Source organism: Lepisosteus oculatus, chromosome 2 (genome assembly GCF_040954835.1).
Source record: "Lepisosteus oculatus isolate fLepOcu1 chromosome 2, fLepOcu1.hap2, whole genome shotgun sequence".
In the NCBI taxonomy this organism is placed as follows: Eukaryota; Metazoa; Chordata; class Actinopteri; order Semionotiformes; family Lepisosteidae; genus Lepisosteus; species Lepisosteus oculatus.
In genome coordinates this window covers 65,899,218-65,921,956 of record NC_090697.1, presented here as the reverse complement: position 1 = coordinate 65,921,956, position 22,739 = coordinate 65,899,218, and the positions used below count along the sequence as shown (strand labels likewise).

Below are 22,739 nucleotides of genomic sequence, written 5' to 3'. Positions count from 1 at the left end.
GCCAGTCTTTGCATCGTTCTGTCAAAACTGAAGGACGGTCTGAGCTGAGCTTACACCTTTCCAGCGCTGGGCTTGGCTGTGAATGAGTGAGCACGCAGTGGACAGCAGCAAGGGACGGAGATAGGACAGAGAGAGAGGTGGGTCGAAACGAGGACACAGAGGTCAGCAGGACAGGTGAGGAAGAGGAGACAGAGGAGGATGCAGACAGACGTATACTGACAGGTGAGGGAGAGGAAGATGCAGACAGACGTATACTGACAGGTGAGGAAGAGGAGAGAGGAAGATGCCGACAGGTATAATAGGTGAGGAAGAGGAGAGAGAAAGGTGCAGACAGGTATACAGGACAGGTGAGGAAGAGGAAAGGAAGATGCCGACAGGTATAATAGACAGGTGAGGAAGAGGAGAGAGGAAGGTGCAGACAGGTAAACAAGACAGGTGAGGAAGCAGAGAGAGGAAGATGCAGACAGGTATACTCGACAGGTGAGGAAGAGGAGAAAGGAAGGTGCAGATAGGTATACAGGACAGGTGAGGAAGAGGAGAGAGGAAGATGCAGACAGGTATACTTGACAGGTGAGGAAGAGGAGAAAGGAAGGTGCAGACAGGTATACAGGACAGGTGAGGAAGAGGAGAGAGGGAGATGCAGACGGAGGTATACTGGACAGGTGAGGAAGCGGAGAGAGGAAGGTGCAGACAGGTCTACTGGCCAGGTGAGGATGAGGAGAGAGGAAGGCACAGTTACTTTTTTACCTCGGGGCTATGAAGGAGCTACAGAGAGCCGTTGAACAAAACACCACAGTAAGACTGTTAATATTAAAATTTTTATTAACTTGTTTTGGAAACAGCAACACAAAAATCATAAACTGTAAAAAATTAAATATTCAGATCGTACATAATCAGAAATAAATAAATAACAGCAACAACCATAGTAATAGTACTGTGCTTTATAAAAAAAGTTTTAAAAGTGCAGTACAAAAGTCAACACAACATTTCCCTGTTTCTATAAATATATATTTTATTCCTTATATTTAAAAAAATCCTTTAAAATGTTTAAACAGAAACGGGTGAGCTCCCTGTAACTGGGATGAATCCAGATGTTCAACTCCACACAGCTGGAGTCAGGTCACTGACGCCTCTCCTAGACTTGGGGTGTCTTGGGCTGCGTGACGTCAGTTCACCCCCTGCTCTGGAGCCCCCAGAGAGCTCCAGAGTGTGCGAGCGTGGCTGACGATCTGCCAGCAGATACTGCTGCTGTGTGCCCCATCTGCTCTTTCCTGCGCTGAGATCTACTTCCTGTCGGACTTCCTGTGAGAGTGAGCGGGTGCCACGCCTCGTGTCCCTCCCTGTGTGTGTGCACATGTGCGTGTGTGTGCACGTATGTCTGTGTCAGTGCATGTGTGCGTGTGTGTGTGCGTATGTCTGTATGACAGTGTGTGTTTGCACTTGTGCGTGTGTGTGCGTGTGTCTGTGTGTCAGTGTGTCAGTGTGTTAGTGCACGTGTGTCTGTAGGCTCCTGGGTCTGTCCGTGCGTCTCCGGGCTCTGTGTCTGGGTGGCGGTGAGGGGCTGTGTCTGTCCCGTTGGGTCAGCGGTCAGTGGGTAGCGCTGCGGGTCCGCGCGGTGATCCAGGGGATGTAGCGGGTGACGCGGGTGTACACCCCGGGCGTGTCCTTCTTCCCGCAGCCGTCGCCCCAGCTGATCACCCCCAGCAGCGTCTGGCGCCCAGCGTGCGCACACACCAGCGGACCGCCGGAGTCGCCCTGCGCCCAGGAGAGGGAGAGAGACAGGTTAGAGCCCGACCCGAGCAGCACCAGAGCTCTAGAGCAACGAGATCTAATCCATTCTATATTATTAGATCGAATCCAATCGATCAGACGGTGTATTAACCCGTCTTTCGGAGGACAGCAAAGGGACGCTATAGTGTCGATCTGACGGTGTATTAACCCGTCTCTCGGAGGACAGGACGCTATAGTGTCGATCAGACGGTGTATTAACCCGTCTCTCAGAGGATGGCGCCGGGACGCTATAGTGTCGATCAGACGGTGTATTAACCCGTCTCTCGGAGGACAGGACGCTATAGTGTCGATCAGACGGTGTATTAACCCGTCTCTCAGAGGATGGCGCCGGGACGCTATAGTGTCGATCTGACGGTGTATTAACCCGTCTCTCGGAGGACAGCGCCGGGACGCTATAGTGGCGATCAGACGGTGTTTTAACCCGTCTCTCGGAGGACAGCGCCGGGACGCTATAGTGTCGATCAGACGGTGTATTAATCCGTCTCTCTAAGGACGGCGAAGGGACACTATAGTGTGGACACTAGTGTCCCTGCTCTGTAGTCAGAAAGCCGGGTTAATAATCCAGCTCTGGGAAGGAGAAAGAGGGAAGAGGTTAAGAGAGAGACACAGAAGCCTGAAGACGTGACAGTGAGGGGGAAGGGGGACTGAGGCAGACCCGCGGGCTGGCTGAATGCACCAGGCAGGACATGGGGCCTCAACTGAGCGAGAGAGAGACTGAAGAAGCGTCTGCGCTGACCTTGCAGGCGTCGTCCAGGTTCCGCGTGTCCCCGGCGCACAGCATGTTCTCAGTGACCAGGCGGCCCGACAGCCGGTCAGACGTGCAGGACCGAAACGGCCAAAGGCGCACGCGGCCCTGCTTCAGCTGCTCCGAGTAGAAGGGAGAGACTGAGAGAGAGAGAGACAGACGGGGATTCAAACACTGTGATATGAACACTGTCATCAGTTCTGCACAATGCTGGGGACGAGATGGGTCTGTGCCATTCGGATTCTGTCAAATCATATTTCTGGACAGCCAAAATGCCAGAAGTTTCAATCCATTTCAGGGCAGCCCTTTGGGGGGCACAAGAGGACTTTGTCTTACGCAAAGAGATGCAGGAGTATGGAACAAGCTCATGCTGTTGAAGCTGATACGCCGGCTTCTTTCAAGAAACACCTAGGTATGATCCTCTCGTCATGATACTGTGCACTTTGCACTTCTTTACAGAAAGGGCTGTGAGACTACAGAACAATCTGTCTGGCCATGTTGCTGAAGCCCATACCCTGACGTCCTTCAGGAAATGACTGGATGACGTCCGGTCAGTGGGCTACTATCAGCCCAGTAGCTAAACAGACTCCTCTGGTCTATAGCCTCCCCCTTGTTCAAACCTGGCCAGCCCTGGGCTGTGTTTGTCCAGCCCTGGGCCTGCCCACACAGCCCTCAGTGAGAAGCAGCCTGGGGCGGACGGAGACGGCCTCTTACACTCTTCGTTCTTGCCATAGCCAGAGATCTCGCACTCGGTCATGTCGGGCAGCGCCAGGTCCGGTTCAGGGAGGCAGACGGGTCGCACAGAGGGCGTCTGGATCGCGCACATTCCTCCTTCCCCACGCAGCTTCAAAAGCACTGGGACATACCCACACAGAGAGGAGTTATACACACACCAACGCTATCCACACATCGCAGCAAGGCTGAGGCTCTGAATTCCCTGCATTGGCTTAGAGCTTTTCATTCCAAAGGAAGACCAAAACAGCAGGGTCAGCATGGCAGCAGGGTGTTCTAGCAATGTGCCAGCATGGTATCGTGGCACTGCAGTATACCAAGCATGCAGTTACAGTATGGCACCAGGCAGTTCATAGTGATGTTGCTGTGCATGTTAGAATGGTATTGGTGTGTGACTGGCACATGTAGGTATGGTGTTGGCACCTAGCAGGTGTCTTGTGCAGCAGTGGCTCACCGATATCGTTGTCGTAGGTCTCGTCATCGTAGCGCTCGTGCACCCAGTACTGCTCCACGCTGAAAATCTGATCGCTGCTCGAGTTCTGGAGCCGAAAGGTACGGCCCAGCACCACCTGCAGCCTGTCCGCGGTGTACCTGCACAGTAATGCACACAGTTATTCACCGGAACAGAACTGTAGCACCCACAGCACGCCTGGACACCAAGCCCTGGGCTCTGTGCCCTCCCCCCCAGTAACTCATCCTCTTTTCTGTTCCTCTGTTCCTCCTCTGTTCCTGGTACACCCCGCCTCCTCCATGATAAGCCCCGCCCTCAAGCAACAGAACACTCCCCCTTTTCTTTTCCCTTGGAAACACACCCCGCCCCTCTGAGACAAACCTAATCCTCAATCAAGTGCCACGCCCCTCTGTTGTCACCAGGCACTGCCCCACAATAAACAGACCACGCCCTCCTGTTGTCCATCGCCCCCAAACTCTCAGGCCCCTCCCCTCAACAGTCAACACGTACTTCTCCTGGAAGCAATGGGCAGCAGACAGGACCCAGCAGGAGCCAATGAGCACGCCCCCACACAGGAAGGTGTGAACCCGCGATCGGGGGCGGTACACGGTGATGGCGGCTTGCCAGGGGTGCGCCGTGATGTCGGTCATCTCCCCTCCCTTGATTCGGAACTGTGGCCGGGCGGGCGCCCTCATCCCACACGACTCTGGGAGCGAGAATGGAGAGGGAGAGGCCGTCAGCAACGCCGTGGATAATGTACACACTGTCACGCACTGCCGTGCAGATGAATGTATAATGGCTGGTGCTGGTGTTATACAAGTACTGGTGGGACGTTTGCAGGAGTGCACAGATGTTTTTCAGGTGTTGCTCGGGTACTGTGTAGGTGTGCCCCTCACCTCTGCTGCTGCCGCCGCTGGTAGGTGCCCGTGGGCCCAGTGTGGTGATGGGTACAGGCCGCTTCTCCACTGCAGAGAGAACAGACAGAGCCCGATGAGGAACCCCGCTCACCGCAGCTGGCTTTGGCTCAGGAAAGACAAGAGGGGATGAAGCAGGAGCTGAAAGGGGGAGAATCACGGATGCTGGGGGTCTAAGCTACCCAACCATGTGCAGAAGCGAACTGCCCATGTTCCCTCAAAACCCCGTTAGGGAACCACACCAACAGAGATGGACCTCTCCGATGAGGGGCCTGTGACCCGGGTGACCCTGATCTCAGGGCTGAGGAGAGGGGGCCTGGACTCACCACACTGAGGGATGTCGCAGTGCTCCCAGGTCAGCTGGCTGCCACGGTACACATGACACCAGGGGCTCTTGTCACTGTCCGGGTTCCTGGGAGAGAGAGACGGAGAGAGTCGTGGTCAAAGAGAGCTGGAGAGCGAGGGAGTATTTCTGCGTCCATGTGTGTGTCTGCAGGGCCTTGTGTATCACTGTGAGTATCAGTATGTCACATTGCCCCAGTTACAGGTGTATAACTACTCATGTTCTTACTGACCAGCCCTAGTGTGTATTCACCTGCAGTAGCTGCACAGCTCTAGTGTATTGATGTGTATTGACCTGCAGTAGCTGCACAGCTCTAGTGTATTGATGTGTATTCACCTGCAGTAGCTGCACAGCTCTAGTGTATTGATGTGTATTCACCTGCAGTAGTTGTGGCTGCACAGCTCTAGTGTATTGATGTGTATTCACCTGCAGTAGCTGCACAGCTCTAGTGTACTGATGTGTATTCACCTGCAGTAGCTGCACAGCTCTAGTGTACTGATGTGTATTAACCTGCAGTAGCTGTAGCTGCACATCTCTATTGTATTGATGTGTATTCACCTGGAGTAGCTGCCCAGCTCTAGTGTATTAATGAATATTCACTTGCAGTAGTTGTGGCTGACCAGCTGTAGTGTATTAATGTATATTCACCTGCAGTAGTTGTGGCTGTAGCTGACCAGCTCTAGTGTATTAATGTATATTCACTTGCAGTAGTTGTGGCTGACCAGCTCTAGTGTATTAATGTATATTCACCTGCAGTAGTTGTGGCTGTAGCTGACCAGCTCTAGTGTATTAATGTATATTCACCTGCAGTAGTTGTAGCTGACCAGCTCTAGTGTATTAATGTATATTCACGTGCAGTAGTTGTGGCTGACCAGCTCTAGTGTGTTAATGTATATTCACCTGCAGTAGTTGTGGCTGTAGCTGACCAGCTCTAGTGTATTAATGTATATTCACCTGCAGTAGTTGTGGCTGACCAGCTCTAGTGTATTAATGTATATTCACCTGCAGTAGTTGTGGCTGTAGCTGACCAGCTCTAGTGTATTAATGTATATTCACCTGCAGTAGTTGTGGCTGACCAGCTCTAGTGTATTAATGTATATTCACCTGCAGTAGTTGTGGCTGTAGCTGACCAGCTCTAGTGTATTAATGTATATTCACTTGCAGTAGTTGTGGCTGACCAGCTCTAGTGTATTAATGTATATTCACCTGCAGTAGTTGTGGCTGACCAGCTCTAGTGTATTAATGTATATTCACTTGCAGTAGTTGTGGCTGACCAGCTCTAGTGTATTAATGTATATTCACCTGCAGTAGTTGTGGCTGACCAGCTCTAGTGTATTAATGTATATTCACCTGCAGTAGTTGTGGCTGTAGCTGACCAGCTCTAGTGTATTAATGTATATTCACCTGCAGTAGTTGTGGCTGACCAGCTCTAGTGTATTAATGTATATTCACCTGCAGTAGTTGTGGCTGACCAGCTCTAGTGTATTAATGTATATTCACCTGCAGTAGTTGTAGCTGACCAGCTCTAGTGTATTAATGTATATTCACCTGCAGTAGTTGTAGCTGACCAGCTCTAGTGTATTAATGTATGTTCACCTGCAGTAGTTGTGGCTGCCCAGACCCAGTTCCTTGCTGTTGCCTCTCCAGGCATTGTAGGTCTTCCTGGCCACAGCAGGGGAGTCCCATTTGAGGCAGCGCGAACCGCTCTTTGTCACTGCCTGTGTCCCGCGATACGACTGGCCCACGCCACGCACGCACTCCGCGCCCGCACCTGCGCAGGCACACAGAGAGATCCTCAAACTCACAGCACTGGCGACTGGTGCACGGGCGAGAATGAGGCCCGCCGCACCATGTTCGTCCGTCCTGTCCATGGGCATGGCAGAACTCCAGAATTAAACCACTTCAGCTCTCACTGAAAAACTGAGCCGAAACCACGTTTGACTGACGGGTGTAAAAAAAAACAGAATTACTGTTGCATTGGCCACATATGCACCATAGGGCTTGGATAGTGCGTTTCAGGAAATCAGGGAGCGTGTCGGCTCACCTGTCGGACAGCTGGGCAGGCTGCAGTACTCCCAGGTGAGCTGGACTCCGCGGTACACGTGGCACCAAGGCTTGGTGTCATTATCCGGGTTCCTGCGGCGGAGACAGCAGACAGGCTCAGTTACACCTGCGTGATCATGTGACACTGTGCAGTGTGTCTGTCAGAGCATGTGAGAGTGTGCAGCTTGAGTGTCTGTCAGAGCGTGTGAGAGTGTGCAGTGTGTCAGAGCGTGTGAGAGTGTTCAGCGTGTCAGAGCATGTGAGAGTGTGCAGCGTGTCAGAGCATGTGAGAGAGTGCGGCGTGTCAGAGCGTGTGAGAGCGTGCGGCGTGTCAGAGCATGTGAGAGAGTGCGGCGTGTCAGAGCGTGTGAGAGTGTGCGGCGTGTCAGAGCGTGTGAGAGTGTGCGGCGTGTCAGAGCGTGTGAGAGTGTGCGGCGTGTCAGAGCATGTGAGAGCATAGGGCGTGTCAGAGCGTGTGAGAGTGTTCAGCGTCTCAGAGCGTGTGAGAGCATAGGGCGTGTCAGAGCGTGTGAGAGTGTTCAGCGTGTCAGAGCGTATGAGAGTCTTCGGCGTGTCAGAGCGTGTGAGAGCGTGCAGTGTGACTGTCTGTCAGAGTGTGTGAGAGCATAGGGCGTGTCAGAGCGTGTGAGAGTGTTCGGCGTGTCAGAGCGTGTGAGAGTGTTCAGCGTGTCAGAGCGTGTGAGAGTGTGCAGTGTGACTGTCTGTCAGAGCGTGTGAGAGTGTGCAGTGTGACTGTCAGAGCGTGTGAGAGTGTTCAGCGTGTCACAGTGTGACTGTCTGTCAGAGCGTGTGAGAGTGTGCAGTGTGACTGTCAGAGCGTGTGAGAGGGTGCAGTGTGACTGTCTGTCAGAGTGTGTGAGAGGGTGCAGTGTGACTGTCTGTCAGAGCGTGTGAGAGTGTGCAGTGTGACTGTCTGTCAGAGTGTGTGAGAGTGTGCAGTGTGACTGTCTGTCAGAGTGTGTGAGAGGGTGCAGTGTGACTGTCTGTCAGAGTGTGTGAGAGGGTGCAGTGTGACTGTCTGTCAGAGTGTGTGAGAGGGTGCAGTGTGACTGTCAGAGTGTGTGAGAGTGTGCAGTGTGACTGTCTGTCAGAGCGTGTGAGAGGGTGCAGTGTGACTGTCTGTCAGAGTGTGTGAGAGGGTGCAGTGTGACTGTCTGTCAGAGTGTGTGAGAGGGTGCAGTGTGACTGTCTGTCAGAGCGTGTGAGAGTGTGCAGTGTGACTGTCTGTCAGAGCGTGTGAGAGGGTGCAGTGTGACTGTCTGTCAGAGCGTGTGAGAGGGTGCAGTGTGACTGTCTGTCAGAGCGTGTGAGAGGGTGCAGTGTGACTGTCTGTCAGAGCGTGTGAGAGGGTGCAGTGTGACTGTCTGTCAGAGCGTGTGAGAGGGTGCAGTGTGACTGTCTGTCAGAGTGTGTGAGAGGGTGCAGTGTGACTGTCTGTCAGAGTGTGTGAGAGTGTGCAGTGTGACTGTCTGTCAGAGTGTGTGAGAGGGTGCAGTGTGACTGTGTCAGAGTGTGTGAGAGTGTGCAGTGTGACTGTCTGTCAGAGTGTGTGAGAGGGTGCAGTGTGACTGTCTGTCAGAGTGTGTGAGAGGGTGCAGTGTGACTGTCTGTCAGAGCGTGTGAGAGTGTGCAGTGTGACTGTCTGTCAGAGTGTGTGAGAGTGTGCAGTGTGACTGTCTGTCAGAGTGTGTGAGAGGGTGCAGTGTGACTGTCAGAGTGTGTGAGAGGGTGCAGTGTGACTGTCTGTCAGAGCGTGTGAGAGGGTGCAGTGTGACTGTCTGTCAGAGTGTGTGAGAGTGTGCAGTGTGACTGTCTGTCAGAGCGTGTGAGAGGGTGCAGTGTGACTGTCTGTCAGAGCGTGTGAGAGGGTGCAGTGTGACTGTCTGTCAGAGCGTGTGAGAGGGTGCAGTGTGACTGTCTGTCAGAGCGTGTGAGAGGGTGCAGTGTGACTGTCTGTCAGAGCGTGTGAGAGGGTGCAGTGTGACTGTCTGTCAGAGTGTGTGAGAGGGTGCAGTGTGACTGTCTGTCAGAGCGTGTGAGAGGGTGCAGATTAAGCGTCTGTGAGCTTGTGCACGAAGGTCCGTCACGATCAGCACTGCCCTGACCTGCAGTAGTTGTGGTTGCCCAGACCCAGCATGGTGCTGTCAGGGCGCTTGGCTGTGTACTTCTTCTGGGCTAGGGCACTGGAGTTCCAGTTCACACAGTCCCTCCCCGACATGCTGACTGACCATGTGCCCCGGTAGCTAGTGCCTCGGCCCATGATGCACTTCTCTGTGGTGTCTGAAGGACAAAGGAAAGATACACACACAGTTAGATACCGTACCTGTGGTAACAGCTCATGATTTCACCCAACTGCTAGGGAGACCACAGCCCTGCACAGCCACTGACACAGAGGAAAATCAGGCACTGCTCAGGGTGACACACAGGGCTATCTGATCTGTGCTATAATGAAACACATGTGCAGATCTGGCTGTGCTAAGGGTTTTTAAAGCTGGCTCCAGCATACTAACTAATGGTTACACCCTACAGGACAGACAGCTGGCCGCTGTGGGTGCACATGTGCGCAGATGGAATTTGTGCATCATCACCCACACAGAGAACGGGAAACACATGGCTCTGCATGTTGGATTTGCAGGAAGGACAGCAGATCCTGGTCCTAACATCTTGGAATAGAGAGATAAAGGACTTGGTTCACACTGCCTGCACCACACAGAAAGTAGGTAATTGAAAATCCCTGTGTGCTTTTTCAGTGACCTAAAAAACAGTCCAGAACTTCAGAGATACTAATTCAAATTTAAGAGCGTTAGATCAATTTAATACCAATCAATTTAGCAATTACAGCGCTGCTAAAGCAATAATATTATTTGGGATAATTACATACTGATACAACAGACACAGGGCTGCAGCTCTATTGAGTTTCCTCCCCCAGTAGGATTGGAAATTGTTCTGATTCTGGCAGGTGTGGGAATTCTGGGATTAGATTTGTTATTTTAGGAAAGAATGCTTCTCGACTTCAACAGCATATTCTTCCTGCTGGCAGTGGGAGCACAGCATGTCCTCTCTGGGTATCCAGGTCTGCCTGTGTCCAGTTTCTCTGGCCAGGCTGTGGTCACTGAGCCTGTCCTCTCTGGGTATCCAGGTCTGCCTGTGTCCAGTTTCTATGGCCAGGCTGTGGTCACTGAGCCTGTCCTTTCTGGGTATCCAGGTCTGCCTGTGTCCAGTTTCTATGGCCAGGCTGTGGTCACTGAGCCTGTCCTCTCTGGGTATCCAGGTCTGCCTGTGTCCAGTTTCTCTGGCCAGGCTGTGGTCACTGAGCCTGTCCTCTCTGAGTATCCAGGTCTGCCTGTGTCCAGTTTCTATGGCCAGGCTGTGGTCACTGAGCCTGTCCTCTCTGGGTATCCAGGTCTACCTGTGTCCAGTTTCAGTGGCCAGGCTGTGGTCACTGAGCCTGTCCTCTCTGGGTATCCAGGTCTGCCTGTGTCCAGTTTCTATGGCCAGGCTGTGGTCACTGAGCCTGTCCTCTCTGGGTATCCAGGTCTGCCTGTGTCCAGTTTCTATGGCCAGGCTGTGGTCACTGAGCCCTGTCCTCTCTGGGTGCTCACACACAGACAGACTCCTGAGTCCCAGCTCCACAGTGCCAGCACAGTGTGTGCCTGTGTGTGTGTTCAGAGGGGTACGTACTGATCTCGCACTGCGGCCCGGTGAATCCAGGCAGGCACTGGCAAATGAAATCAGACGAGTACACTGCTTCTTTGCAAGTCCCTCCGTTGTAGCACCTAGGGAGGTAGCAAGCTGGAGAAAGATGAGAGAGAGGCATGAGCTCATGAGCAGCTGCAAGAGCGAAAACATGTTTTCAACCCAGTCTTTCTGACTACTGCTGTGTGTGTCTGTGTGTGTGAGTGTGTGTGTCTGCATGTGACTTACTTTGTGGATGTGTGCAGGTACTGTATGCGTGTTTATGTGCGTTTGTGAGCTTGCATTTGTGACTGTGTGTGTGCGTGCATGGGAGACTGTGTGTGAGTGTGTGAGCTTATGTGTGAGTGTGTGGCCTTAGGTGGGACTGCGTGTGTGAACTTGCATGTGTGTTAGATTGTGTGTGTGTAAGCTTGCCTTTATGAGTGTGTGCCCGCGAGTGTGTGCATGTGTACAAGTTTGTATGAGTGTGTGTGTATGTGTCCGAGTTTGCGTGTGTGACTGTGTGAGCTTGCATGTGTGTGACTGTGTATGTGTGTTCGTGTGTGCGTGTCAGTGTGAGTTGGAGAGTTGTGAGTTGGAGAGACGCCCTCAACATCAACACAAGGCGTGAGGGGTTATCGAGAGTTTAGGATCTGGAGAGAGAAAAACATGTTCAGCTGTGTGAAACTCCCTGGTGCCCAGCTACTCTGTTCACTTTGGCGAGTAGTAACGTGCTGTCATGCTGCACTGCCTGGAGAGAAGCCACGTGACAGAATTCAAAGCTTTTCTCGTAATTCGCTTCTCTCCACCTCCAGATAAAATCCAACTAAACTCCCAGCTTCCAACACAGCAAAGTAAAAAAAAAAATACAGAAAATAACATTTTACTCTTCCGTGCATCTGTGGCTTCTTGTTAAAGTGGGGACATTTATCTTTTTTCATTAATATTTCAACAAAAGGGGGCAGACTGCAATCAAGCAGTCCAAACACCCTGGATGGTCCTGCAGGGGTCACAGGACATGTAAGAGGACAGATGTCCAAACAGGACGATGGCATGCTCTGAAGGCAGGTCACAAGACAGAGGGGCCTGTACAGCCCATCTAGCCTGTCTGGTAGTTAGTAAGATAATTGATTAGAGTATCATTTCTTATAAGAAGTCGTGGTTTCAGCTTCAAAACCATGGCAGGGTAGCTTGTGGCCCTCTCCCACAACTCTTTGCGTAAACAACGCGCCTCTTTTCTCAGGTTTAAATACAGGTTCTCAGTGTTCGATGGTGTCGTCAGGCTCATGCCCAGCTGCTCATAGCTACTCTATGGTTCACACAGTCCTCTAGCAGGCTCTCTGTCACGCTGTCTCATGGCCCAGGGGGTGATCTGGTCACTCACTGACGACGGGCACGGTGTGGCAGCGGGCCGTGCCCCGGGTGCAGCCGCAGAACTCCACTCGCTGCCCTTGCCAGCGCAGCCACGTCTCTCCCGGGCTGTGCGTCTCCCCTGTCCCGCTGTCCGCGCAGAGCTCTGGGGGGGAACAGGAAGGAGGCGTGAGCACAGAGCCTCTCACACAGGTCAGGAACCGTAAGGAGAGCCGGAGAGAGAGGGAGAGATGGAGGGAGAGAGAGGGACAGAGGGGGAGAAGGAAGGAGAGGGAGAGATGGGGGGAGAGGGAGAGAGAGGGAAAGATGGAGGGAGAGAAGGAGGAAGAGACGGAGGGAGGAGGAGAGAGAGGGTGAAAAGAGTTCAAGGTAGAGGGAGAAGGAGGGAGAGAAGGAGAGACAGAGCGACTGGGAACTTCATTTTCCTCAATGTCCTGCTGCCTTGTCTTATACACCCGTTCTCTTACACTGCAGCCGCTACAGTTGTAGTTCATGATTTTCTGTCGTTGCGCCTCAGCGGCAGTAAAGCCCCTTGAACCCAGGAGAGCTGCGAGAGAGACAGGGAGAGCGGGCAGGACTGGGCTGAGGAGCGGGCAGACAGCCTGTGGTGTAGCGAGACGCTCTGACTCAGCCAGGGCTTGCTCTGAAGAGCGCAGAGCTGCGGGAATTTTCCCTGAGTCATGGCTTTTACACTGTCTGCCTCCCCACGAGGCTGGGGAAGTGCGGTTTACTCACACAGCCCAGAGAGAAAGTCGTCGACTTTGCTGTCGAAGATCAAACACGGCAGACAGACTTCTGGAGCTGGGGCTTGATTGCAATTAGGAAAAGCGCAGCAGACTCTGCACTTTTGCAGAAGAAGCCATTGTAGAATCAGAGTCTGTTTTCTGTCGTTCAGCAGGCACTGGGAGACTGCGTGCTGTGTGCTCAGACCTGTGGGGCTGCCCTCGTGTGTGTTTGCGTCTGCACACCCTTTCTGGCGGGCCGCAGCCGAGAAAAGGCGCCATATACGCCAGGCTGAGCGCGTCTTACCGTTGAACCTCCGCGTTCCTCTTCTGTTTCGACGCAGCGCCACCTGTGAGAGGGAGGGAGGGGAGGGAGTGAGCAGAGAGTCTGGCTTTACTCCCCTGCTGTGCAGAGAGAGATTTCGTGCTCATTCTCCAGCGCAGTGCAGAAAGCAAACAAGAGCTTCCCTTACGGGCGTCCTGATGTCTTGGATCTTGCAGATATATTTAGTTCTACATTCCCGAGTTTGCCTGTTCGCTCAAAACGAATAGTGACCACTTTGTGGACCAAATACGCCTGCTTGCAGGTGGCGCAGTAAGAGAGTAAAATCGGGGCACCCATTTCCACAGTGTTTTCATCTCACAGATCTTCTTTCTATGGTAAAGCCGACAAAGCTAACAAAGAGTTAACATGTGCAGTGCAATGCATCATGGGCTGTGCTCTAGGTGTTCAGTTCCCCCTTAGGAAAGTGTTAGATGTGCGCTGTGTGCAGACCTGTTACCAGAGTAATGCCTGTGTGTGACTCAGAGTTGCGCTGTGAAATTAAAAACCCTCCAAACCAAAGTTTTATTGGACATTATATACATCCTGCTATACTGTACATATACAAATTCAATCCTGATATCTTACGTGTATATATATTCTGTGCTTTACGTATACAGTATGTCCTGACATCTTACATTTATACATATATATCCTGTCTTGTTACACATACACTGTACAAATCCTATGTCCTGATAGCTTATCTTACATATAAATCCATACACATCCTGTTCTGTTATTTCAAACAGGTGTGTGATAAAATGACAATGTCAAATGTCACCATTTCTTGCAAGCATGTGCAGTACCTACCTCCTCCCCCAGGGAGCAGCAGAGAGCGGATAAAAACACCAGAAGCCACAGCTGCCTTGTCATGGCTGTCCTTCTGTCTGCCTGTCTCTCCAAACCTGGAACACAACGCTCACTGTTAGCCAAGGTTTCCACAGAGAACGAGAAACAGGCAAGTACATTGTGTCCTCATCCACCGTTCAGTTTAATTGCCTTATTAGAATGAGGACCTCGCCAAGCACTTTGCACTACAGCGCAACTTTTCAGTCTTCCTCAAAACGTATCTGTTGTAACATATCAGCCTGGTCCATTCTGCCTTGAGCGTCTGCCTCAGGCCCTGCATGATGAACAATTTGTTTACAATTTGTGCATTTTGTGGTTGGTGCTATCTCCGGATGACGCAACGCATTTTTGACCACTGTAACCCTGTGACAAGTCCATGATGCAACAGTGTCAGTGCTCTGATGGCTGGAGACAAACCCCAGGAGCCTGCAGAGAGCTGGGAGTGAGGGGGGAGACAGAGGAGTGAGACAGGAGACAAGAGTGAGAGATTAGAGGTGGTGAAAGAAGAGTGAGAGTGAGAGAGAGGAGAGGTTGGGGGGTGAGGGGGAGAGAGAAGAGTGAGAGAGGAGAGTGATCCTGACCTTGACCTACTAAAACAGGAAGGCCTCTTTAAAAACACCACTTCGGTTCATGATTGTTTCTTACAGCAAAGAATTTATTTTCCTTCCTGAGCGACCGACCCAAGATATTGTGTCACAGCAGGAAACAGCCAGGGGAGGGAGGTTTTGATATTTTCAATTTCTATTTTCCTTTTGAATCTTAAGAAAAATAACATTGCAGCTCTCCCAGGGATGAAAGAGAAATAAACACGGTCCAGCGAGGTTAGGAGTTCAGAGCTTTCTCCTCTCCCCCTCTCAAATACTGTGCTTTATTAAGAAAACAGAACTGTGCGCAATCTGCTACACCAGAATCCACCCTGCACATCCTGTGTCACCTGAGTCTGAATGACCACAGTGCTCCAGTGTTCCTTGGTCTCCTGTCTGTATCTGCATGACCGCAGTGCTCCAGTGTTCCTATCACCTGTCTGTACCTGCATGACCGCAGTGCTCCAGTGTTCCTGTCACCTGTCTGTACCTGCATGACCGCAGTGCTCCAGTGTTCCTGGGTCTCCTGTCTGTCTGCATGACCACAGTGCTCCAGTGTTCCTATCACCTGTCTGTACCTGCATGACCACAGTGCTCCAGTGTTCCTATCACCTGTCTGTACCTGCATGACCAAAGTGCTCCAGTGTTCCTGTCACCTGTCTGTATCTGCATGACCACAGTGCTCCAGTGTTCCTGTCACCTGTCTGTCTGCATGACCGCAGTGCTCCAGTGTTCCTGTCACCTGTCTGTATCTGCATGACCGCAGTGCTCCAGTGTTCCTGTCACCTGTCTGTATCTGCATGACCACAGTGCTCCAGTGTTCCTGTCACCTGTCTGTATCTGCATGACCAAAGTGCTCCAGTGTTCCTGTCACCTGTCTGTATCTGCATGACCGCAGTGCTCCAGTGTTCCTGGGTCACCTGTCTGTCTGCATGACCGCAGTGCTCCAGTGTTCCTGGGTCACCTGTCTGTCTGCATGACCGCAGTGCTCCAGTGTTCCTGGGTCTCCTGTCTGTCTGCATGACCACAGTGCTCCAGTGTTCCTGGGTCTCCTGTCTGTCTGCATGACCGCAGTGCTCCAGTGTTCCTGCGTCACCTGTCTGTCTACATGACCGCAGTGAGCCAGTGTTGGCAAATAACATAATAAACACAGAAGACAAACATCTCCCAGTCACACAGAGTTCTCTGCTGGTCCCTCCCTTGATGTACTAGTGTCTTAGCTGCGTGTCAGTTTGGTACCGTTCAACCACCTCTTTTTCCCGTGCTTTTCTCCTCTGGCCCTGTTCCCTCCCCTGTCTGCATCTGAGGAATGTTTAATTAGAGAACTCTATTCTCCACCCCCCCCTTCCCCCTGTCTTTTCCTCCCTCCCTCTCCACTCTCTCCTTCTGCTGTGCAGTGCTGTTATCTGCAGTGTTTAGATGAGCTGGCAGAGCCAGTCAGCACTTCCCCCTGTCTCACCAGCTCACCAGCTGGGTCAGAGCACTCTCTCTCTCTGTGTTTCTCTCTCACTGTGTTGTCTTACTGTTCCTGACTCTGCCTCTCCTGTTGCTGGCTCTCTCTCAGCTGGCAGAGCACAGCCAGGGTATTGTGGGCATCAGTCATTCGGGGTTTTTTCAATTTTAAGAGAAAAAGAAACTCCCTGGTGAGCCCAGAGATGAGCCCACTTAGCCAACTGATCTTGAAGCTCACTGAGATGAGCCACACCGACAGCACTGCTAAAACACCACAAATCACAGCCTGAGCCAAACACACACACAGGCTCAGTGACCACAGCCTAACCACAGACACTCAGCGACACTGACAAACCTGGATACTCAGAGAAGACAGGCTCAGTGACCACAGCCTGGCCATAGAAACTGGACACAGGCAGACCTGGATACCCAGAGAGGACAGGCTCAGTGACCACAGCCTGGCCATAGAAACTGGACACAGGCAGACCTGGACACCCAGAGAGGACAGGCCCAGTGCTAGCCTGATCAGCTCGCTTCAGAACTGTTAGCACAACCAGGCACCCTTACGACAGCCTGAAGAAATAATTCTGTAGAAGACACTTCCCTCTAAAGCCATGTAAAGAGATGAGGCCTGAGCCCCTTGGAGCCAGCTGCTCCTGTGCTGTGTGGGGTGAAGGATGGGAGCACAGTGAGCTTTGAAAACTCGCTCACCTCACTGGCAGGCCAGAGCGAGTTCTGGGAGAGCAGACCCACTGGACAACAGGGTGGAGGGCATTCAAGCAGTCAAATACAGAGGGATCGAACAGACCGTGTTGATGCCCTCAGTCAGAGTCATTGAGATAGGGAATTACATCTGGGATTTCTAGCCACTAAGGCGGTCTGAGAGCCCCCAACTTGGGTTCGGGCTCTGGACTCAGAACCAGCAGGCTGAGGGCCCAGGTCCTGGGAGACACTCTGCTGTCGCACCCTTGAGCAAGAGGCTCCTCGTGAATGGCTACAGTCGAGTTGGTCTGGATAAAGACGTCAGCCGAACGAATGAATGAGACAATGGCCTGGGGTCAAGCTCATTCATCCCGGCCGTCCTGTCCGAGCTTCCTGCTGCCTGCTGACTTCACGGCTCTCGTCTCGCGGGCGGTGAGTCAGCACGGAGAGGGGGCGCAGTGACTTCCACTCCCACTCCCCGGCGTTAATCAAGAGGTCCCAAACAAAAGCCCTCTTCTTTTTTTTTTACAAACCCTTTCTTCCTCTTCCTCCCCTTTGTCCTCCGGCCTGTCCTTCTGCTGTACAACTGAGAAAACCTCCCAGGGCTCTTTCAAATTCCCAGACCCAATTCCTCCTTCTGTCTGAGCGGAGAAGGCGCTTTGCACTGACTCCGACTGCTAACTCAGCCCTTCTGTCAAGTGAAGGATGGAGGGCCATGAGACACAGTCACTCGCTCAGGGTGATGCAGGAGCGCTGAGTCAGTGGCGGAGACGGACCACAAACCAGGCACCCCCAGCACACGAGCCCCCCGCCCGTGACCCCTGGACCGCACAGACTCTTCGCTCTGCTGCAAAGATGGGAAAATGGGAATGTGCAGCTGAAGGAACGGCAGGAACTGCCGAGCAGAACTTTGCGGAATCGCATGGCTTTTGGAACGTGCATCCCAGCAGAAAGAGCCAGCGACCCAAGTTATCCGTGAAACCCTTCCGCATCTGACTGCTTTTGCTCCCCCCGCTCTGTTGCCAACGGCATTGGGAATTAGCGCGGGCTATTCCCGAAAACTGCCAGCCGCCCGACTGTTTTAATTAAAAAGGTTTCCAGCAGTTCGGCCTTATTTGTTCCGTAACGATAACTTGGCACAAGGCTCTTCCCAGCACGAAGCCAAGCAGCTGGTGTGGGCTGTGCCGTTTAATCCCGAGAGCTCCCAATTCCCAGTTTTCCAAAACAGGCCTTGGCCAGGTTCTCCTGGTCGTCGCCTTGACACAACCCCTTCGCTGGACTAATGATCTGAATGGTTTGCAGCCCTGGTCCTGCTGGGCGATTTCACGTTTCCCCCTAGCAATTTGTAAGCAGAGGGTATTTTATCAGTTTATCAGGGAGCTGCAGAACGTCGGCTCTGGGCGCGATAAGCACGATCCCCACGGAGGCAGAAGAGAAAACACACAGAAGCAGCACGAGAGCTCTCCGTTCATCATGTGATCACAGACATGATAAAGTCCTCCACGCCGCCTGACTTTTTGTCACGGATGTCGAAAGGGACGAGCCGTGGAATGGCAGGAGAGCGTAAAAGACCCTATGCGTAGCGGCGAGACGGGGGTTAGCCCGGGCTCAGCTGTTCAGGGAATGCCATATAGAAACCTATTCCCTCAGGTAGCGGACGTGGGGCGACCTGGTGCTAGGTGGGTCTCAGGACATCCGAACGTCAATGCTGAGCGAAGGCAGACTGAAAGACCCGGAAATATATAGCCCCAGAGAGAGAGAGAAACACTGGAAGGACAGCCAAGAACCGGAAATGAGAGACAGGACAGAGAAGGAGCGCCCCCTGGCTGCAGAGGGCGTGACACTTTTTGTCTGAAGTGACTTACACCTGCACCTGTTCATACGGCTGGGTACTTTACTGGGTGAGGCAACTTGCTTATGGGCACAACAGCAGTGTTTCACCTGGGATTTGAACCCACAGGCTTCAACACCTGGCACAGCTCCACGTTGCTGGCCCACCTGCACGGTTCGCGTTCGAGGTACCTGCTCAATATTATCAGCGTATTCTGCATTCACGGGCCCCCCCGCCTGGGGGTGGTGAAAGCCCCCTCCACATGCCTGTGATTATTCTGTCAACGTGAAGCAAATCCCTGCAGTGTCAGCACATTCCGGGCAGGGGCCTCCTGCGCCGTGCGCCCGTTTCCAGGGCGACCAGAACGCCGCGCCGAGCTGACCAGGCCCCCCGGCCTTCCCAGCATTCCGCTGGGGGAGCCACGCTGGGAGGCTGGCACTCCACTGGACAGACACTAATCCCTTTCACGCTGGCCTGAGTCGGCTGGTCTGACCCTGGCTTAACACAGCGCCCCCCACTGGTCTCCCTAACTCCGCAGACTCTCGGCAGAGCGACAGTGGTCCCCAGCTCCGCTGCCGTTCATCCCAGGCCCACCATCGTGACCTAACTGGAGCCTTAACTGACACACTGTAACTGGAAGTCTTTTTCTCTGCTTAGATCAACTTCCACCTGCCTCTACAACCAGTAAAAGGCCACCGCTGGCACGTGTAAGAGAAGAAAACAGTCAAACGCTTTTTCATGTTTCCTGCGAGAGTCAGATAAGGCTTTGATTGTGTACCTAGGAGCTGGACCCCCTGACCTCACCAGCAAAGTGACTTTTCTAATGAACCCTGAAGCTTCTGCCTCATCCACTGTGACACGGTGTACAGGAAAGTGAACACATAAATATGAAAAACGTTTCGATTCAAAAAAAGAGAGAACAGGAAACGACCTCTCGCCCGGCTAATCACACAGCGCGCAGGCCTGGTTCTCGACCACCAGCGGCGGACGGGCTCTCGAACTGCTCGTGGACAAATATCGCGTGGGGAGTGGACAGTTCTGCGTTCACGGACGCGACGGGAGTTTACGGATTCAGCTGTGTTCCTAAATAAACAATCATGAGCATGATACTTTAAATATTACTGCGGACTAACCCGTCCCCTGTGTGTGAAAACGCACATTTCCTGTAGTGCTGTACCTACTGTGTACCTCTGGTTAAAAACGTCCACGCACGACAGCGTGTTCAGACCTGCCAATACTCGGTTGTGAACTTGAATCTGGATGGTTAGGTTTCAATCGTCGCTGTAATACGGAAGCGCATCGCTCTCATCAACGGAAAACACCTATTTCATGTGTTGTCTCTGGGACATTATCGCGTACCTTTTGTGATAATCGTGCGATAGCACTATTGTCAGAGAATACCTGAATTATCATTAGTTGACTGGTAGTTTTCGGCAGTGGAATCGATCGCACGGTACACTTGATTAAAGGATTAGTGTGAGCGCCCTCAAGGTTATAAGGGCTGTGGAATTGTAACGTCATGAACCCCAGTCGAAAGAAAAGTCCATATACCTTTTGCAGCTCTGGACACCGTCAGTAACACTAGACACACAGTTCCTGCTGAACTATCTGTAACTTCTATGTGCTGTGTCATTGCACAATGTAATAAGCTGTTCATACACTCAAATTATCATTGGTATCTCATAATTCACGATAATTTACTATTTTGTAATTACGAGATGGTAGTTTCTCGAAATTACGAGATATAATGTACGATGTCGTAATTACGAGATCATTTTCTCGAAATTATGAGATAATGTACAATCTCATAATTACTAGATAGGTGGAAATCCTAAATCACGAGAAACCGCTTTTTTTCCCCCTGTGATGGCAGCAATGCGCTTCTGTGCCACGATAAAGCCCTGTTTCAGATAGAAAGAATCATCTTCCCACGGTTCGTCCGATTCCCACGGCAGGCAGGTCGAAACCACACCTACAGTATTACCAGTTACCTCCCCGCGTGTTCAAGGACACGGTCCACCCACAGACCCCGAGGAACTGGGTCCGAGTGCCGTCGCCAGCCCGGCAGCGGAGCTGAAGACACGGGAAAAAGGGAGGGAGAGAGAGAGAGCGGCGGGAAGGGAGAGACGGATCTGGCAGGAGGGGAGAGAACTGTGGATGAGTAAAGCTTTAGTCACCATAGCCCGGCAACCAGAAACTCTCCTCTCCGGCAATTACAAGGCGGAAGAGACGGGAGGCCGAAATTACTGGCCAAGACCCAGCACTGCGATGACTTTTGACCCCGCTAATTCAAGGAAAGAGCTCATTTTCTTCCTCAGCTGCAAGGCGATACCTTGTATTAAAAGAAATAACAATAATACACAGTCCAGCTGTTTCGTAACTCAGGGTTCGTGTTCCATATATTTTCCCATTTCCTGGATAAGAGGTGCAACCGGCGCGGCAGGAGGAATAACCAGTTTTGAATCCCAGGGTTTTTTATTACCGGCTGTATGAGGTTTGACACGTATTGCCTTCATCCTACAGCCACCTTTCCAGGACAAGGCCGTGATAAACACGGCAAATACCGTATAGCCTTGCAGGTCTGAAGCGAAGGAGAGCAGAAGAAATCTCCGGACGCGGAGAGACTTTCTGTCGCCCCGGCCGGGCAAAGTAAAACCGGTCGGAATCTGTCGGAGCCTGTGGTTCCGTTTCCCTGCCCTGATTAAACTGTGAGCCGCGGAGCTTGAACCACTGTACGTTTAGCGTTGTTAAGACCGACCGGGTCGCATCTGCCGCGTAGCCCGAGGTCACGCAAACAGCGGCGGAGAGCGACACCCCCGAGGCAGCGCAACACACATCCCAGGGGCTCGGCTAATGCGCCAGCGAGCGGTACACCACCTCTTGCTCTAATCTCCTGGTTCAGATCCAGCAAGGGGCTGCCGGTAACAATAGAGTTCTTATTGCAGCGGATTCCTAAAGCACTGTACCCTCCTGTATAAAAGCGGGACACCCCCGCGCTGTGGAGAGACAAAGGATTTATTCAGCCCGTATAATTCCTGCCCAGATACTGTAGATGCTCGTGCGTGTCTTTCTCAGCACCTTTTGCGAGACAAAACCCCTCACGTCACTGAATCTAAGGTAACGTTTCACGAACGTTTTTTTTTTTCAGTGCAGATACGGAATTGCTGTACTCTTCTGTTTTCCGCCTGCACTGTCTGGGAGCCCTCGTTAAAAAAAAACAGGGAATCTGGAGACGAAGGGAGGACAACGTCTTATCTAAGAGTCGAAATCTCTGGGTGCGCTCATGAAATCAGAGTTTGCAGTGAGATTCTGATCGTGGTTAATCGACGCGGAGTCGCAGAGGACTGCAGAGCATCCAGGCTTCAGAAACGTCGCGGATGCGGCATTCAGAATCGATAACAACTTCATCGCAAGCTTTTCGCTACAGTCGGGCAAAGAAAACGAATAGGGCAGTCTGCGCTTTGGCAGTAACGCTGTGAATTCGTAGTTAAAACTTTGCCGTCTCGCGTTTTTCTTCATCATTTCCAGTTTCACACAAGCTGCAGTAGGAATTAGCCTGAAATAACTACACGATTACTAAAAACCTGCAATCGCAAACGTGTAATTGCCGGACGCATGCTGATAAGGAGTGATACTGCTTTATTCAAAGTATTACAAAAAGTAATATATATTTTAAATTAAGTGTCCCCCAAAGATGCAGCAGTATTATCGATTTCACCAGTAATAAACATCTGCAGTTACTAAGAAAAGAAGAACATGAGATGTTTTTAATGCAGCTGTTACCACTGTGCGGAAAAACAGGTGCGCTCTTGTACAGCAGCTATAGTGTAAACTATATAGTATAGTATATGGATACTGTATACTCTACTGTATACTATATATACTGTATAGATACGACTTGTTATCACAAGAAGGTCGTTCGTCGCTTTGCTGCAAGTAATGGTTTTAGTAAAAGTTTATAGCGCTGCACTTGTTAAAGGGTGCCAAACGGACAACTCACCTTTGAAACCAAGGTCTCCCTTCAGTAGTCTGGCTGTGTACTCGATGGGCACGGAAGCGATCGCAGTGCGGTTCGAGTTCTGTCGGGTTCGGTTAAGTCCAGTCGCTGTGTTTGCAGGCTCGCTGACACCAGGCTGCTCTGCCTGCCTGCAGCGCGGAGCCCCTATTTATGCGCGCCGAGGTCTCGGTGAA

The 22,739-nt window shown here is 52.0% G+C and overlaps 1 protein-coding gene across 2 annotated transcripts; it reads right to left on the bottom strand.

The window, feature by feature from the left end:
* Nucleotides 1–804: 804 nt before the first annotated feature.
* On the bottom strand, nt 805–22,691 carry plat (plasminogen activator, tissue). Of its 2 annotated transcripts, XM_069180956.1 has the most exons (15): nt 22,549–22,690; nt 13,941–14,035; nt 13,116–13,158; nt 12,100–12,231; nt 10,722–10,832; nt 9,146–9,320; nt 7,021–7,112; nt 6,573–6,747; nt 4,960–5,045; nt 4,616–4,684; nt 4,230–4,425; nt 3,723–3,859; nt 3,251–3,391; nt 2,528–2,676; nt 805–1,755 (listed from the first exon to the last, which is right to left on the bottom strand). In XM_069180956.1, the coding sequence occupies exons 2-15, from the start codon at nt 14,001–14,003 to the stop codon at nt 1,588–1,590; spliced, it is 1,737 nt and encodes a 578-aa protein (XP_069037057.1). In that variant the 5' UTR covers nt 14,004–14,035; nt 22,549–22,690; the 3' UTR covers nt 805–1,587. The 2 variants fall into 2 exon arrangements, with proteins under 2 accessions (XP_069037057.1, XP_069037058.1); XM_069180957.1 differs by lacking the exon at nt 10,722–10,832 and having other exon boundaries at nt 22,549–22,691.
* Between the last annotated feature and the right edge of the window lie 48 nt (nt 22,692–22,739).

What these genes read in the sequence shown, in the direction of transcription:
- plat (XM_069180956.1), bottom strand. Translation starts at nt 14,003, where the DNA reads ATGACAAGGCAGCTGTGGCTTCTGGTGTTTTTATCCGCTCTCTGCTGC. An exon ending in AGGAACGCGGAGGTTCAACG is followed by an intron (nt 12,232 to 13,115) that starts GTAAGACGCGCT and finishes GTTCCCCCCCAG; the next exon opens with AGCTCTGCGCGGACAGCGGG. An exon ending in GGCAGCCACAACTACTGCAG is followed by an intron (nt 5,046 to 6,572) that starts GTGAACATACAT and finishes TCTCTCTCCCAG; the next exon opens with GAACCCGGACAGTGACAAGA.